The sequence below is a fragment of the Mus caroli genome, chromosome 12 (assembly GCF_900094665.2).
Source record: "Mus caroli chromosome 12, CAROLI_EIJ_v1.1, whole genome shotgun sequence".
In the NCBI taxonomy this organism is placed as follows: domain Eukaryota; kingdom Metazoa; phylum Chordata; class Mammalia; order Rodentia; family Muridae; genus Mus; species Mus caroli.
The window spans coordinates 104,983,386-105,002,193 of record NC_034581.1 but is presented as its reverse complement, the minus strand read 5'-3'; the positions used below and the strand labels follow the sequence as shown (position 1 = coordinate 105,002,193).

The 18,808-nt window shown below is 49.2% G+C and overlaps 1 protein-coding gene across 10 annotated transcripts in view; it reads right to left on the bottom strand.

The window, feature by feature from the left end:
- The window catches only part of Ppp2r5c (protein phosphatase 2 regulatory subunit B'gamma), a 149,079-nt gene that overhangs the window by 21,297 nt on the left and 108,974 nt on the right, over positions 1-18,808 (bottom strand). For all 10 annotated transcript variants that reach the window (XM_021179517.2, XM_021179519.2, XM_021179520.2 and 7 more), the window contains 7 exons: positions 17,837-17,947; positions 16,356-16,448; positions 16,142-16,272; positions 11,044-11,103; positions 9,323-9,431; positions 7,293-7,346; positions 850-1,020 (listed from right to left, as the gene is read on the bottom strand). In XM_021179517.2, the coding sequence (XP_021035176.1) occupies positions 850-1,020; positions 7,293-7,346; positions 9,323-9,431; positions 11,044-11,103; positions 16,142-16,272; positions 16,356-16,448; positions 17,837-17,947 (729 nt within the window). The remainder of the gene's footprint in view (positions 1-849; positions 1,021-7,292; positions 7,347-9,322; positions 9,432-11,043; positions 11,104-16,141; positions 16,273-16,355; positions 16,449-17,836; positions 17,948-18,808) is intronic.

Sequence of the window (18,808 nt, the reverse complement as noted above, 5' to 3'; positions counted from 1 at the left end):
CTGGCTGTCCTGGAACTCACTTTGTAGACCAGGCTGGCCTTGAACTCAGAAATCCACCTACCTCTGCCTCCCGAGTGCTGGGATTAAAGGCGTGCGCCACCATGCCCGGCTAACTTTTTTTTTTTTAAAGAGTTATTTATTATTATAACTAGTTACACTGTAGCTGTCTTCAGACACACCAGAAGAGGGCATCAGATCTCATTCCCGGTGGTTGTGAGCCACCATGTGGTTGCTGGGATTTGAACTCAGGACCTTCGGAAGAGCAGTCAGGGCTTTTACCCACTGAGCCATCTCCCCAGCCCTTAACTTTTTAAAGATGTAAAGAGATACAACTTTATATGTCAGAAAGGAAGCACCTTATGAAGAGAGAGATCTTCAGAGTTAAAGGTTTGTATTGTTGAGGTATTCATTGATTCAGATAACTCAATTATGAGAAATTAGGGTCCTATGAACCTAACAGCACATCGCCTGAATGCAGAGCTTTGCAGAGACAATGTTGTCAATCACAGTGGCTGAGAAGAGTGGCTTCAGTGAGCAGAATAGGGGCCAGAAGTAAAACTACCCAGAACTAAGATTATACTTTATTTTTGGGTACCGAGTCTCTCTAGAGCCCAGGCTGGTCTCAATTTGTAGCAATCCTCCTGCCTTAGCGTCCTAAGTACTAGGATTACAGGAATGAGTCACCCCATCTGGTTAAAATTTTAGCATCTAATTCTGAAGTATATGTTAAATAAAAAAATTTGAATTCCACCAGTCAATCCCAGCAGGACCAGAGCATAAACAGCTTCATGTAGAGAAAGTCATTTTGACGGGAGCCCCCGGCCCCACCCCCGGCCCCGGCCCACATACCTGGAAGTGAGGGCTGGAAACACACTTGGCTAACTGTCGAAAAAGAGGTTCCATGATCTTCACAAACTCTGATGGTTCAATTACATCTAAAATTTCTTCTAATTCATTTAAGAACATTACTTCTTTTGGACTGTGAGTCTTTGGCCAGTATTTGAGAAGTGCCATTACCACCTACAAAACAGTAACAGCAAACAAAGTGATCTCCCACAGGACACCAAGACACGCTAGGGTACTGGTTCTCAACTTGTGGGTCACAACCCCTGCAGGGGTCGCACATCAAATCTCCTGCATATCAGATGTTTACATTACAATTCATAGCAGTAACAAAGTTACAGTTATGAAGTAGCAATGAAAAACATTAAGGTTTGGGGTCACCACAACCACAGGAACTATGCAAACCAGCTGCAGCATCAGGAAGGCTGAGAACTGCTGCCCTAGAGGAAGATGACATCCCCACTGCCAAGCATGACACACGCGAGACGACAACGGTGAGAATCATCCCCACGCCTTTTCTCTCATTAACAGTCTAGTTTTGCTGGGCAGTGGTGGCGCACGCCTTTAATCCCAGCACTTGGGAGGCAGAGGCAGGCGGATTTCTGAGTTCGAGGCCAGCCTGGTCTACAAAGTGAGTTCCAGGACAGCCAGGGCTACACAGAGAAACCCTGTCTCGAAAAACAAACAAAAAACCAAAACCCAACAGTCTAGTTTTATATACTTTAGTGTGATCCATCCCCTCTGACTGCTCTAGAATGGAAGCAGTCGGTGTTGACACTGCTCACAGCCTTCAGACGCATGCACATTGCACTTCTCAGGTTAGCTGACTGCTTGTCACACAGAGTTTACAACTTTGTTAAAACACATCAAAAGCATGTTGTCAATCTCGCAGACGTAAGTCCGCATGCACCGACGGACGGTGTTGGACCTGAGTGGGGTTCACGATGCTCTCCCTGTGTGATTACCCAGAGCCCGAGGATGAGTACTGGGGAGTGCTTGGTCAGGAGGAAGCACATGGCAGCCCAAGCTTCCACGCGGAGCAGTGCTACCGTGTTTGAGGCCCAGGGAGTCAGATTATAAATTCACAGTGCTTTCCTAGTCTGTGGCTACTGCACGTTTCTATCTTTGCCTAAGTCAGAAAGCTACAAGGAGTGCCTGCTGGGCAACTTAGAAAGATGCTCCTCTATGCTTTCAAAATACGTTACCAAACTACACCTGCACAAGATACTTGACTTGGTTCAACAAAGATGAACTACAGTTTAGCCATCAATTTCTAAAAAGTGCAATGAGCACCAGCAGGCCTATCTTCATAAGGGCACATGTGTGCACACACCTGTGCTCACACACACACCTGCTCACACACACACACACACACACCTGTGCTTGCTTACACACCTGTGCACACACACACCCATTTGTACACACCTCCTGCAAACATACATCTGCTCACACACCTGCCTGCTCACATACCTATGCACACACACCTGTGCACACACATCTGCACAGGAACCACTTGTTTCTCTGAAGCAGTGTGAGGCCTTGTCTGTGAGGCAAGATGGAAAGATGAAACATGAAAGAGACAGGAGAAAGGAAACCCTCATTTTGGGACTTAGCTTGAGTTTCCCATTGTTTGAAGATTTAAGAAACCTGAAGAGAACTTACAAAGCCAAGGCTGTCTATAGAGACCACTCCTTTGCCTTTAGTCTTTAGACTTCAAACACGGAAACTAACAACAGACTATGCCTACTTGAAGTCTGGAGGTTGGAGGTCTGGATTTGGCACTCTTCTTTAATACCCCAGCCTAAACAATGAACTTCATAAAGCCTACCTTAGGATCTCATTTGTAAAGGAAATTCTTTTTTTTTCTTTTCTATCACACCTACTTATTTCCTGTGTGTTTTTGTGTGTGGCCGTCAGAAGGCAGCTGGCAGAGACTGGGTGTCTCCTTTCAGCACATGGGCCCCAGCAACTGAACCCATGTTGTCAGTCTTAACATCGAAACCTTTATCCACTGAGCTACCTTGACGACCCACAGGAAGAAATTCAAGATAAAGAAAAAAATATATATTATACAAAATATTTGGTTTCTTGAGACAGGGTTTCTCTGTGTAACCCTTGCTGTCCTGGAACTCACGATGTAGGTGGGCTGGCTAGTTTCAAAAATCAAGAAATCTGCCTGCCTCTGTTGGCTTCCTGAGTGCTGGAATTAAAATATGTGCCACCTCCCCACCTAAACTTTTACAATCTTTAAACACTGTTATAAGTTATATCCTTTGAACAATGTAATTAGGACAGAATCTCAATCAATATCTCTCTCTATCTCTCTCTCTCTCTGTACTGTATAGAGAGGCAAGTGCAATTCTCCCGGGAAGTTGGAACCCTTGCCTTGGTTGGTGTCTTAGGGTTTATTGCTATGAAGAGACACCATGACCACTGCAACTCCTATACAGGAGAACATTTACTTGGGGTGGAATTACAGTCTCAGAGGCAAGAAGCACGGCAGCACATGCAGACATGGTGCTGGAGAAGGAGCTTAGCGTTCTACAACCTGATCCAAGGCTGCAGCAGGAGACTGCCCTGCTAGGTTTATTAGCCTGAGTATCTGACACTTCAAAGCCTGTCTCCACAGTGACATTTCCTCCAATAAGGCCACACCTCTTAACAGTGCCACTCCCTATGAGCCAAGCATTCAAACACATGAGTCTATAGGTGTTATTTCTCTTAAAGCAACTGAAGTTGTGACTGACTTTCCTCTCTCAACACCCGCAATTAACTATAAAGCATACATGTCCATTTCTCTCAGTTTGAGAAACTTACTGTCTTTTTTTTTTTCTCTGTATAGTCCTGGAACTCACTTTGTAGACCAGGCTGGCCTCGAACTCAGAAATCTGCCTGCTTCTGCCTCCCAAGTGCTGGGATTAAAGGAGTGTGCTGCCACGCCCGGCTGAAACGTACTGTCTTTGAGTCACTCTGACTCACCCTGAAATGCCTTTTCACAGTATTACTAATGGACTCTGTGCATGCGTGGGTGCGTGCATGTAGTCCCAGGCTGCTGGCAGCACCTCCCTCTCCACCACACACGACAGTGGTGACAGGGTGTAGAGCTAGTATCTCTGTTCCCATTTTGGGACCAACACTGCTGAGGAGTGTGTGCTGCCCTTTAGAGCTGTTTGTCACTCACTTGTCACTTTCAGTTATTACAAAGGTGAAGGCAGGGTGGGTATCTGAGAAATAGTTATATACAATAATTCTGCTTTGGTGCTCTGGGTATTTAGGCTCCTGGACATTTTCTTCTATTACCTATCTATTAAAAAACTTCAAATTTCATTTTATAAGTCCTCCAAATTTTAGAATCTAAAAAAAATCCACAACTATCTTGAGTTGGGCGTGGTGTTGCATGTCTTTGATCCTAGACCTTAGGAGGGAGAGTTAGGCAGATCTCTGTGAGTTTGAGGCCTGTCTAGTCTACATATGGGGTGCTAGGCCAGGCAGGGCTGGTCAGACTCTCACAAACAAACTCTTTAAAGTCTTAAGAGAATGCATTTCTAAAGTGTACTACTTAGTGATTTCCTCCGACTATCAAGTCAACCAGGCATTTCTTGAGTATCTACTTTGAATCAGAACCATGGCTAATATGGAAGACAGGAATTACTCTCGACCTGCACTGGCCCTCCAGTGGTCAGTGGGTTTTAAAGTAATGTAGGGGCTGCACAGTACTGCCAATATGGACTGCCTTGATGGGAAAGCCAGTTTCTGAACCAGGTTCACACTGGACTCTTTCTGATCTCTGAGCTGCTGTGAGCAGCACCCAGTTTTCCGGTCTGTGTGTGAGAAGAGCAGGACTCTGCCAAAGGTGTGCATGCCTGCGTGTGCTAACGCTAGACAACACCAATGCCAGGCTCCAGGCTCAGCGCATGCTCCCTGAACGGGGAAGAGGGGAAACACGTCAGTGACCCTGCCTTGAGTCCTGGCGAGCCTGTCCTGGTGTATCTAGGGGCAAAGCCGTGTCTGCCAAGACACGTGGGTCATCCCATTAGCAGAGGGAGACAGGCAGATGAAAGGAGACACAGTTGTGTAAAATCTCCCATGAGCCTCTAGCCTGGCAACAAAGAAAACAGTATCTATGTCTAGTGTGCCCAGGAAACTTTGGAGTCCGTGAAAAATATCAATTACGGGGTCAGCAAATGCTCTTTACAGACGGCAGCCTTTTAAGCGGAACACAGTGATGGGCAATTTCCACTGTCAGCTTGATTGGATTAAGAGTCGCCTAAGGCATTAACGAGACACACCCAAGGGTTCATCCTCTGAGCCTCTGCTGAGAGGATTAACTAAAGGGAAGGCCTGCCCTGTGTTGGTGGCATCAGCCCAGGAGGTGGAGTCCTGGATGAAGCAATGATTAAGAACGGAGAAAGGCAGCTGGAGTCCTTTGTCCCTCTGTCCTGATCTGTCTGAAGTCAAAGCGCCTAAGCTACGTGGTCCTGCAGCTGTCAGCTCTGCTGCCCTCTCAAACCGCAAGCTGGACTCAATCTTCCCGATAAGTCATTTATTGGTGGGAATCTGATTGCAGTAACTGCCACAACTTGTATTTAAAGCAATCCACATGGCAGCCGGAGCCCTGGGGTGGCATGTGCGGTTCCTGTGTGCTGAGTACACATACTCCTTTCCAGTGCACACCTCCACCTGAAGTCTTCAGAGCTGGGCAGCAGAGGTGCACACCTTTAGTCCCAGCACTTGGGAAGCAGAGACCCGAAATCTCTGAGTTTGAGACCAGCCTGGTCTACAGAGAGAGTTCCAGGACAGCTAGGTCTACACAGAGAAACCCTGTCTCAAAAGCCAAACTAACCAAACCAACTAACCAACCAACCAACCAACCAAAACGTAAAACGAACTGCTTACTTCTAAGTCAGACACAATGGCCTTTGCATTTTTATAAAATGTAAATTTCAAAGGAAGAAATGTACCAGGTTAGAGTCCAAATGCTTTGAGTATACTGAAAATCAGCTCTGTTTTCTGCAGCTGGACAGTGATATCATATCATCATCTGTCAACAGGAGCTACAAACAACAGCTCGGGGTGGACACACCACACTGGGTGTGTGGGACTTCTGGCTTGTTTGTGCACAGCCCTGCCTGCGACTGGCATCCCGTGTTTACGGGACAGCGGCGTTCTGTCTTGTCTCCCGCAGTTAGGCTCACCCCTCACCTAGCTGCCTATCTGTCATTACACTGCATTAGTGGGACCGAAACCTTTACAACTGTCACCTGAGTTCATGCTCTGCTCAGACAGATGAGGAAAGAGAGTCAATCTGGGCTAAGCAGGCCCGGGGTCAGGCTGGGACAGGGCCCAGATGGCAGAGATGCTTTGGGTGGGAGGATCCTGCCTGAGGCGAGCGAGCATGAGCTAACGCAAGCATGGTGAGTTCTTCAGTCATCAGCAGAGGAAAAGCACGGACAAAGAAAACCCGAGGGGGAAAACTCAGTGTAGCTTTCTCCCACGCCTCTCTTTTGACTTCTGAATGTAAAAGGGGTGGTGGGAGCCGGTGGGATTTCTTTTCTTTGTGAGGTGTGGGGAGAAACCTGCGTGACCATGCCAGTGCGCTCTTGCATGCGAATGCCTGCCGGGTCGGGAGAGGGTATCTGATGCCCTGAAGCTGCAGCTACAGCCCGCTGTGAGTCACCAGCTGGGTGCCGGGAACCTCTAAAGTGCTCTTTGTCACCATTGTCGTTCTAGCCAGCTCTTCCTCTTCCCAACAGGGTCTTGCTGCATAGCCCAGGCTGACCCCACACTCACAGTCACCTGTCCACCTCAGCCTCCTGAGCCACTGGGTGTGGCGTGAACTGCATGCCAGGACCACATGAGCTGCATGGGCTACGGACTGTAGCCTAGGTTCCTTTAAAAGTGGATTCAGGTGCTTATGATGCTGCCAACCATGCCTACATTTATTGACTGATTTCTTCATGTGTGTGTGGAGGTGCTAGAAATTAATTTTTAATTTAATTAAGGCAGTAGTCTAGTCTCCACTTGCTGTTCAGTTATTGTCAAACAACACTAACTTAGATTAACCTTCCAGAGCTTCTCCACCCTCCTCTAGAGTGCAAGGGATTTCTACTCTTGCTGCAACCCTGTGCCTGAGTCAGGGCACTTGCTGTCCAATGTGGAGGGCTCAACGGGGCCAGGCTGGTGGCCACAGCTGCTCAGGGGCCATGTTCCAAGGACTGTGGGACAGTGTGAGACAAGGTGGCAAGCTTGTTATACATAACCTTCATCAGAACTCGTCATCAGACCACCACAGCTGAGCTGAGCCTCCAACCCAGGAGTGGGACAAGCTTCCGACAGTGTTGCCACTGAAGGTGACAGGGCCGACTGAGAGGCAATGCGGTGAAATACACAGCCTGGCGGCTGCTCAGGGAAGGACACAGCGATGGTCGCAGTCCAGATCGAGCACTTACTGGTTCAGTGAGGGTGCTGTCCTTCTCTAAAAACTGAACGACACAGTACGCCAGCTGAAAGGGAGGGGAGAGAGCGTCAGACGTCATCAGCATGGAAACACCCCTCTAGAATGACCCTCAACCACCCTCCTCTGGGAAACTGCCTGCTGTGGCTGAGACGCTCCACGCACCACGTGTCTGAGCGACAGTTTCAGGGAAATACCTTTGGGACAGATGCTCACTGGATAATTCTTCCCCTATCTCTTTGTGACAGATTTTATAGTTTTGTGTATGTGTGTGTGTGTGTGTGTGTGTGTCTGTCTGTCTGTCTTTAGAAGATGAGAATGAACAGGTAATGTAATGCCTGGAAAGCTGTAGTGCAGAGTCCTACCAGAAATCTCTGCACTGTCTTTATTTGTCCTTTGAGATAATATTTATATGTAGCCCAAAGTTCCTGCCAGCCTCCTGCCTCAGTCTCAGGGCACTGAGATTAGATGTCCCCCACGCCAAGCTCAAGATGGATATGATACAAGACAAACAGACCTGTTACCTGGCGATGCCAGACAGGAAATGTGCGAACAGGAGGACAGTGCATTGGGTCAGAATGGACTCTTGTTTAATGTTTAGATGAGGTCCTGTTCCATACAGTGCACGCTGGCCTCAAACTCATGATTTTCTGCCTCGGACTCCTGAGTGCTGGGATTACAGTTATGAGCTCTACGTCTCGATACAAATCTTTGTTGGGGATGGAAGCTGAGACCTTGCACATGACAAGCAAGTACTGCCTATCCTACGATGCCCACAGCCCTTCCATGTGCTTTCTTAAAAAATAATCTTTACTTTATGTGCACTGGTGTTTTGCCTGCGTGTAAGTCTGTGACGGCGTCACATCCTGGAGTTGCAGACAGCTGTGAGCTGCTATTTGGGTGTTGGGATTTGAACCTGGGTCTTTAGGAAAAGCAGTCAGTGCTCCTAACTGCTAAGCCATGGCTCCAGCCCCCGCCCCCCATGTGCTGTGTGTGTCGGGGAGGGGAGGGAGGGGTGGAAATGAAAGTATTTTGTTAATATTTTGTTTATGTGTGTGGGTAACTTTGTGCCCAGTGCCCATGCAGATCTACAGCAACCAGAAAGGGCTTCACTGGAGCAGGAGTTACAGACGGCGAAGAGCTGCCTTGTGGGTGCTGGGAAATGAACCTGAGTCCTCTGCAAGTGCAGTCAGTGCTGAGCCACCTCTCCAGCTCCCTGCCCATGTGTTTTTAATGTATAATGGCACCCTAGTCTGTGTCCAGCCGTGCAGGGGATTGTAGGCCACAACTGAGGGTGGCCACCTCCTTGAGCCCCAGCATAGCTAAGTTCTGTCTCTGGGAGAGCAGATCCAATGCAAGCAGACGGAAATGAGTCAGAGGCTGCAACTGACTAAGGTAGCAGCGTGACTACAGCCTGAGCCCTGTAGTTGGCTCTACAAGGTGTCAGAACACGCCATTGGCTGTGGCCATCGGCTTTTGTCTCTAAGGCTTAGATCACACTGTTAGAAGCCTCCTTTCAAAGCTGGTTCCCCAAGTTTCTGTACAATCTACATGCCAGAGATTACCCTGCATTTTCTTTTTTGTATGCATAAATGTGTGTGGTCATAAATATCCACATGTATGAATACCCGTGGAGCGGAGAAGCTGACATTGGGGTTTTCCTTGATGCTTTCCAGCCTGTACCACTGAGGTAATGTCTCTCACCTGAACCAGGAGCTAGCTACATTGCTAGATGGCTAGCCAGCTTGCTCCTGGGATTCTGCCTCTACCGTCTGAGGTTGGGAGCACAGGTGTGCTGCCACATCTCTTTGCCATTTAAATGAGTTCTGGGGTCTCAACCGTGGTCCTCACACTTGATGGCAAGTGATTATACAACTAAGCCATCTTCAAGAACTCTCTGTCCCCAGACTCTGAAATACTGCCAGAAGCCCGTTTTCGATGCAGTACAGTGCTGTGGGAACGGAGGCACTCTCAGACATGGCTGGACCGCTGCAGAGGTGGGCAGCTGTGCTCAGCTGGCCTTACCTGGGGATGGTAGACACTCAGGGACTTCACTTTGTGCAAGGGCAGCAACACCTTCAGCAGGAAAATCTTGTGTTCCTCCTTCAGTGGTAAGGCAAATCCATTAATTATACTGTGAAGAGAGAATTCAGTTTGCGTGTTTACACATTCCAGATCATAGTCAGGAGTCATGTTCTCTTTTAGCTTTTGTTCTCAGCATGAAAAGCCAATGGGCAAAACGTTTACTTCAGAATAGAGAGGATAGCGACAGGAGCAACCACAAACGGCCCTCCAGCCCGGGAGCACGGCCATTTTTGGCTTTTCTGCTATGGGCCACAAGTCCCAGCCCTGGGGGAGCTGGGCTGCAGGAGCTTCTGGAGGCAGACGGACACCCCTAAAGCTGCAGTAGGTTAAACTGACACCCCTAAAGCTACAGTGGGTTAAACAGCTCGGGGGAGGGGGAGGGACCCAGTTCCAGGTCCTCCCACCCAGCACTTTCCTTAAAGGCTTCAACATTCTTGGGCACAATTCCAGATCATTATCCTAGCGTGAACCAGAGTCCTGTCCCCTCCCAGTGTGCAGGCCGGGTGATGTCATTCTGTAGGAAAGGCACACCGTGGAAAGGACCTCAAACTGAGCGTGAGCTGGCTTCTCCACGTGGTTTCCTGACTAGGCAAAGCGAACCTGTTTCTCTGAGCTAGGGAGCGTCAGAGCAGTGGTGACCTGGTCCTCTAGGACCAAGCGTGGGGTGTACATCTGTGTGGGATCCTGGATGAGCCCAGTGCTGGAGGCAGGACTGAAGAGACAGTGTGGTAAGAGTCACACTTAACACGGCTCACACCATCCTGACACATGGCAGAGGGCAACAGCAGCAGGGACCTGAGCTTTCCTCCTGTTTAACAGAAGGGACTTGCCCAAGCTCATGGAACTGCGGAGGCAAGCCCTTAGTCATACTAAGGGAGCCATGCTGCGAGGGACAGAGCCAGCCTAGGTCCAGCACTCTTCAAATCACATCGAGAGCAGCAACTTGGGAGGGACAGACTAAACAGTGTGTGTGTGTGGGGGGGGAGGGTGTGGGGGAGGGACCCAGACTACAGGGTCAGAGGCTGGAGGGAGCCAGCCGCCACCTTCTGTATACTCGGGATAACGCTCAGCTGCAAGTGCACTGGAGTGAGCACTGTCTGGACAACCTCTCAGCTCCAAGGAAATCTTCCGGGGGAAACAGCGAGTCAGGGAATCTTATATTTACAGGGTTTTTTGTTTTTGTTGTTTAATTTATGATAATAAGTAAAAAGTTTACTCTGATTAAAATGATAGAAATTGAATGATACTATACATATGAAAGGCCAACAAAATGAACCAATTCGAAATATCAGCATTTACTCAACCCCTCAAATACATATTCTTCAAATATGCGTATAATATCAACCTTCTTCTCTCACTACTTTTAACACTACTTGAGAAAAAATACATTGAAATTGCATGGTTTCTGAGGTCAGAGACTGAGGTGGGTGAGAGGGCTCTGCCTGTGGAGCCACAGAAATGGAAGCACGTTGTTATTTGGTGCAAGTTTACCACCCTTCCTTCTCCTTACATCAAAGGACACCCTTCCTTCTCCTTACAGTCTCCTTACATCCGTTCTTTCAGGACCTGGCTGACAAGGCTCTGCTCTTGGGCAGGGGTCAGAAGAGATGAGCAAAGTCAAACTCTAGCTTCAGCTGCTCATTGCTGGGGCAGCGCCTTACCTTCCCAGGATCTCCAGTAACTCCGCTATGCCATTGTGATGCTCTGTCTCATAGATAAACCTGCAACACACAAGGCGCCTGGCGTTAGACCGGAGGGAAAGCTGGGGAGGAGCTGGGGCCAGCAGCTCTGGCACCTTGGAGGGACAGCTAGCTGCTCAGCTGCTTTCCAAGTCCAGGAAACCCTCAAGCCCTGGCGGCCGATACCCTGAGGGCAGAAAGTCTGTGCAGCTCAGATTTCTTCAATATTTTATTCTGAAAAATTTCAGGTATCCAGGAAGCCAACGCCTGTGTTTCAACCAGCAGATTGAGACGATGCCCGTCTGCACTGCTGTCTACCTGGTTGTGTTTACATCTGTCCAGCCCTCGATCCTATTCGCCTGCCAACATCAACATAAGGTGATGTCTTACTCAGTTTTAGAGTCTGATACCTAGCACTCCTCCCCTGCCTCCCGCAAGGCTGGAAGCTCCTCTCTGAACCCATACTGTCTCTCGCACCAGTTCTGAGCCTACTTCCTCAGCACCGGCTTCCCATGCAGCCCACTTCTCCTCGGGGCCTCTGTGCAGTCTCTGCCCATCACACCCGACACAGGTATCTAGGGAGCTCTTGAAGCATGCACCCCACTCTCTGTGTCAGCTTGTCTCCCTCCAGACAGGGACGAGGACTTCCTGTGAATGTGTTCCTGGTGCTAAGACCAAGCCTGGCATCTGCGTGCTACTTAAACACGTCTGTTAAGTGAAGGGAACAGGAGAATGCCCACCCCCAGGAGTCCATGGAGACTGAACCCAGCTGCTTGACGGCTGGTGGTCCACAATACAGGGCAGCACAGTTAGGCCACGCAATGGTGGAGGAGACCCTCGCCCATCAGAGGGAGCACCTCCCATAGAAGCTGCTTTCTTACTGGTTTCTGGCCCAAATCCCAGTATCCTGAGACAAACTGGCTAGCGACCAGGAGAGGTTAAGTATCCAGACATGAAGAAGTCTGAGGCGAAGGCTGAGACATCTCTGTATTCTCAGATGGCCAGGCCTCTCAGATGGCTCTACTCACACTAAGCCCCAGGAGGCCTCTGACAGACTTATCAAGGTGAGGCATGCAGTGGGAGTGGAGGGTGGGAGGACAGTCTGTGAATCCAGGTGAGATAGGCGATAGGCCAGACAGCATGTAGGAGGTTCCAAGGCCACACCCAGACGCCTTGAGTTTGGCTATAGTCTGAAGGGATGGCTGGGAGGGATGGGTATTGCCAGAGGCATGGTGGTGGTGTCCCAGCCGGGCGTGGTGGTGCACGCCTTTGATCCCATCACTCAGGAGGCAGAGGCAGGGGGATCTCTGAATTTGAGGCCAGGCTAGTGTACAGAGGGAGTTCCAGGACAGCCAGGGCTACACAGGGAAAACCCCTCAAAGAACGTGTGTCCCACCTGCTTCCTGCTGCCCTCTTCCTGTCCCTTGCGCACAGAGCTGGCGGTCAGCCAGTCTGTACAGGACAGTGTAGGGAAGTGACTTACTGTAAAACCCAATCTGACCGTCTCCTCCTCCCCCTCACAGAGTTCACCTCAAGTATGTAAAAGACAGCTAACTCTGTAGCTGGTGCAGCACCTTGCACACAGCTCGCAGGACTGCCAGGCCACGCTTCTCCTCCTTCCTGGGTATTACAGGAGGATGTCGGCCTCTGGAAGCCATGCGGCTTCCACATTAATATCATTTATGGAAGTGTCATAGTTCTAAGCACTTCTAACTGCTTAGAGCAGTCTCCCATATGCTGTGTCCCGCACCTACCATGGGTGGGATCCACTCCCTGTGGAGCTGAACTGTCCTGTGCCCTGCCTAGCATGGAAGTAGGAGGCACTCATTTCCAGGTCAGTCGTGAGGAGACTGGCAGCTTCTCCTGATTCCCTCCTGGAGGCAGTTAGTGCTCACAGAAGTAGCACTAAAGCCCAAAGGGGCAGCCCATGCCTCCAGTTACAACAGTGGGAAGTCGGAGGCAGGAGAATTAGTGTCTGTTCAAGGTTAGTCAGGCTATTAAGAAAAGAAAAAAAAAACCAGCTGGCTCAGCGGGTAAGAGCACTGACTGCTCTTCCGAAGGCCCGGAGTTCAAATCCCAGCAACCACATGGTGGCTCACAACCACCTGTAATGAGATCTCAGATCATGCCCTCTTCTGTGGTGTCTGAAGACAACTACAGTGTACTTATGTATAAAAAATAAATAAATCTTAAAAAGAACCCCAAACTCACAAGGCTCCAAGTAAGATCAGAGAGGCCATGTGGACAGAGAGAGATGCACAGTACTGAGAAGCCACTCAGGACCTTCCTGCCCTAGAGGACACCAGTTCTGCTGAGGGCAGGTCAAGGTCAGAACTGAGAGGAGAACAGGTGCTGATTTAAACTTTGGCTCTGGGTGGGGCAGCAAGGGAAGGCCTGGTGAGCATGGAGCATGCTAGCGTGCTAGCCTGCTGTTTACCACCTTGGAAAGGCGGCATGGGAGTCACTGTTGGCTCACACTAACAGAATTGACAGAGTCTATGAGAACTGACAGACAGGAACATCAGCTTAATGCTTCAGAAAGTAGAAGCAAACCGCTCAAACTGCACTTCCTTACAGATACGGGCACAGGTTGAGAATCCCTTACCCTAATTGCTCTGGACCAGCAGTTTACAGGGTCAGGGGTCATTCAGATTCACATCTGCATATGTATAAGATATACCTTGGGATATCACCCAAGCTGAAACCAAAAATTCAATTATTCTATTCTCTTTACACAGAGCTGGAAACATTATGTTAAGTATGACTAAAAAAATTTTAAGCAAGAAAATAGAGACCGGTTTCTTTATGCAGTTCAAGCTGATAACTATTAGGCTCAAATGACCGTTCCGCCTAAGCATCCTGAACAGCTGGGTCTGTAGGCAGGCGTCCCTGGCCAGTCCTGATTTAACTATGACCCATCACATAAGGCAAGTGTGTAATTTTCCACTGTGGTATCACGTTAGTGCTCAAAACATTCACATTTTTGAGTGTGTGGACTTCTGGGTCGGGATTTGAACGCACACAGTGCTGAGTTTCTATGATCTGGGAGCTGCTCTTGAGCTTTCTGACTCTTTTTACACCAAACAGCAATAAAAAGACCCAGGCCAGTTAGAGAGTCTTCGAGATGTTTGCTTTTGAGTGGATGTATCAAGATAACTATAGAAAAGATGACCAGAAACACCATTCGGCAGCACCAGCCCCTTGTGAGAACTGAGTCACTCGGACTTATTCTGAATAAGCAGCCGAGCGGTCAGCACTCAAGGGACGATCTCTGAGGCAGGAGGCCCATCTGCACCACCCACAGTGCACTGCACCCACCCACAGTGCACGAGTCTCACATCTGTGCTTCTGTTGCCTGACCAGAACCGCTAGTCCTGGAGAAACGACTCTACAGGCAAGGCCTGCATTGTGGGACTAAGAGACTGGAATCTAAGCTGTACCCATTGTATGCAGACAATGACGTCAGCTGAGTGATAACCTTGTGAGGAAGCAGAGCAACAAGAAGTGAAAACCAGGAGTGGACATCATTCTCCGACTCGTCAGCAAGCCCGGGCTGGGCTGGGCTCCACCAGAGAACCTGGAAAGGCTCAAAGGGAAGCCCACACAATGAGGACCCCAAGATTGCCATGTGCCATCAGGCAAAAGATCCTGGGAAACCCCAGGCCTGGACAGGCCAGAGGGCCACACAGGCGCCAGCCTCACTCTCAGCTCCCCTTTCTGGGCCACGGTCAGTCACTGCTGGGAGCTGAAGCAGGGTCCGGCAGGCCGGTGCACTGCTGTGAGCGCTGCCGTGAGGGCCGAGGGCTCAGGTCTGGCCCAGAGCTGGGCTGTGAGGCTTACTTTACATCAGATGGATGTCACATTTCCATCACTGCCAACGTTTGTTACTTTTCGGCTCCTCTAGAGTCAGATGTCACAGCAGGAGCCAACGGAAGAAGCCAACAATTACTTAGTCAGCCTTCCAGGTACTAGTCAGAAAGAGCTACACAGCCCAGGCTGGGCAGGTGACTCCCACCCTCAGTCCTAGCAGAAGCAGGAGCCCTGAGTTTGAAGCCATCCTAGTTCAGTGAGTGACAGGCTAGCCAGGAGTGACATGAGGAGACATTCCTATGAAAGAGCTACACAGAGTCTTCCTCCAGCACCCTCTCTGTATCACTGTTGGTGCATACAAAGCTGCTGTCACCAGGCGGCCCCTGGGGAGCAGGAACCATGTCAGCCCATGTGGACTTCTTGAGGAAGGATATCTGGGGGCTCAAGGCAAGGCAGGACAGCAGTGCAGCCCAGGGTAACACACGGCTGCACAGACCCTGGAAGCACAGATAGAACTTAGGATGACTGCACATGTTAACCAGACAGCAGCAGTGACACGGACCATGTGAATGGAGCCCTGGCTCACTAGGGCCTCTATGTAGATGAAGCTGTGGCAATCTTCCTGCCTCGGCCTCTGGAGCCGTGGAATTATAGGTATAGACCTGCATGCTCTCCTGGGATATTAGAACTTAAAGAGTCATGAGGCCTGGTCAGAGATGAGACAGGGATGGGGGAGAGGCAGGTAGAGGTAAGAAGATATCTGGGGTCACAGCTATCAATGTATTTGTCCTTTCTGTGCTGGGGGTTGTGGGGACAGGTCTGTGGTCACTCTTTGATCCTGAAGGCCCAAGTCTGGGCATAGATAGGAAAGCTGTCTTGTCTGCCAGCTGCCAGGCTCTCCTCTCTGTGTTTGGCTGGCCATCAAACTGTTCATCTACTTCCCAGATTCTTGTAGGCAAAGGCTGCCCACTTCCTTGCCTCCTCCTCCTCCTCCTCCTCCCTGTCTTCCCTGGAACTGAGCAGGAATAACAAGGTAGCAAGCAGGTGCCTGGGACAGAAGCATCTACATTGTGAACAACTGGACAGCTTTAGGAACCCAGCAAGGGTAGGGAATACGGTAAGACACGGGTGTGTGTGTGTGTGTGTGTGTGTGTGTGTGTGTGTAGCATGAGTGGTGGCGTGGTGGGGTCATGAGCACATGACTCAGTTTCCCTCCGCATCTTTGATGTGACAGCAGCAAGGGTGAATGAGAACCACACGGGGGACTTACCTATAAAATATATTATTGATCTGTTTCCTGATGTAAGCGCGCAGGCCTAAGAACTTCCCATAGATTCTGTGCAGGGTGGTTTTTAGAAAATCTCTCTCCCGAGGATCCTCGCTGTCAAACAGCTCTAGAAGCTTTAAGAAAAATAAAACAGCACTTAGTGACAGTGGCCATGCTGTCCTTAAAGCTGCCGAGGAACACCTGGCTGGGAACTTACCTGCAATACAAATTTCTGATCAATATATTTCTTTGCTATATTGGGTTGGAAATCTGGAGACTCTAAAAATCTTAAGAAAAATTCATAAACAAGCTAGGAAGAAGAAAAAAAAAACAGAGAGTCAAGTTACATGGCACTTCATCAGGCTCACACACACCTCTCTAACTCATTCTTTATCTGCTGAAAACACTGGACTTAAGAAAAACCACACATGCATTCAAAATTAACGCTGAATTGTGTGGCTTAGCATAATTACAACTGCAGTTGGAATTCTTTTATTTAGTGAGAACCACAGACTATTTCTTAAATGGCACACAGTGCTTTTCATGGCTTAGCTGCTACCCCTGGGACCATGACCAGACTTGAGGGTGGAGCCTGCAGTCGGCCGTCTACATGGATCATGGAGTTCTAAGTGGACACGAAGTTTCGGATTGCCTGAGAGAGGAACACCAAAACACAGCCACCGAGCCACAACCACTGTGGTTTCCTTTGTAAATAAACAGCCCAGTGGGCTGGATAGTAGGATGGTCTATCCCGGGCTGTGTTTGTTTGTTTGTTTTTGTTTGTTTGTTTTTGTTTGTTTGGAATTTAGGGCCTTGCGGGTGGGGCATCTGGCTCCTTCCCAGGCTTCTCACTTTGCTTCTCCTTCTGCTTCCTCCCTCACCAAGGACATGCAGAAATGCAGACATGCAGAAATGCTTTGCTCCTGCTAGCCTCTTAACAGTGGCCGTGCATCGTCCAGGTTATCAGCAAGGAGCCTAGGACCCAAGCACCGAGAGCCAGGAGCACGCCTGGGAAACGCTCTAAACCTGTGCTGGGCAGTCTTATATCAACTTGATACCCACTGCAGTCATCTAAGAGGAGAGAGCCTTGATTGAGAACGCTGTGAGCAAGCCTGTAGAACATTTTCTTAATTGCTGATTGATGAGGAAGGGCCAGCCCATCATGGTGGGGCCACCTCAGGGCTGGAGGGCTTGGTTCGATGAGAAAGCAGGCTGACTAAATCATGGAAGCAAGCCAGTAAGCAGCACCCTCTATGGCCTCTGCATCACCTCCTGACACCGGGTTCCTGCTCTGTTTTGAGTTCTGGTCCTGACTTCCTTTGATAATGAACAGTGGTGTGGAAGTGTAAGCCAAATAAGCCCTCTCCTCCCCAACCTGCTTTGGGTCATGGAGTTTCATCACAGCAACAGAGAAATTGCCATCATCACTGAGGGCCCACAAATCAGTCTACTTCTCCGGTTTGTGTAATGGGTCCATAAAATCAGCCTATCGATCACTCACAAAATTATTTAATCAATCTTTTCCTACTTCTCCCACTTCTCCCTTCTTTCCCCCTCTCTCCTCTACTAAAACTTTTCAGACCAGAGACTCCTTGAGAAGATCAGAAGCCCCTGGCTATCAGCTAGCGGCCCTGGGCCCTCTCACACAGCACACACCATCACACTCCATCCTATCCGAGCTGGTGTCAAGTCCAGTACCTGCAGATGAGGCCAGGCTGCTTCTAACGTTGGTTCATCCTCTTCTGGGTCGAATTCTGCTCCCGTGGGATTGGAGGAAGGTGGCAAGGTTCGGAACATGTTAACTGCAAACTAAAACCCACATATTCCACGATCACAACCAGGACCCTCGAGTATTACCAAGAACAATCCAAGAAACACTGAATAATCCCAGTGACAGATGTTTCCCACTCTAAGTTGGTGGTTGTTGCTGTTTTTCTACTTTTCTTAAAATTCAAAAGCTGTGTTGTACTTCCAAAGGAGACAGGATCAAACTTGTGGCTTGAAACAGACCTTTCCTGGCAGGGGACCATCCAACTGACTGCTACAGGCACTCTGACCCTCAACTGTCAAACTGTCAACGACAGCTGACCCCAGTAGCTGCTTAGAGGTTAGCGCTGACTTATGGACTGTTACATCTATTGAGTGGGGAAGGGAAAAGTGAGAAGAGGACAAGATGATAAAGGCCACAGAAGACTAAAGAAGCAAGACTGAGAAAACAGCTCAGCGCTGGCCTCTTAACAACCACGGGAACACAAGGCAGGCGAGCGACTGCTCAGGCAGCCGGAGATCGCTTCAGAAACAGGACGGCTTGCGAACACAGGGAGACTTCACAGCGCACAGTCGGGCTGTGTATCCAGGGGTCGGTTGAGCAGAGCACTTGGTCTGACTGGACCTGCACAAAACACTTTGACTGGCCAGTGATGGAAACATCAAAGCTTCTAAGGCATTAATTTAGGGTTGTTGGTTTTTTTTTTTAATTTTGTTTTATTATTTTTTTTATTGTTTACATGTGACCTATTATGACAACTATAAACCCACCAAATGCCAGTTCCAGCTTATAGGTAATCAAAAAGTCCTTGTCTGCTGGGCCTGGTGGTGTACGCCTTTAATCCCAGCACTCGGGAGGCAGAGGCAGGCGGATTTCTGAGTTTGAGGCCAGCTTGGTCTACA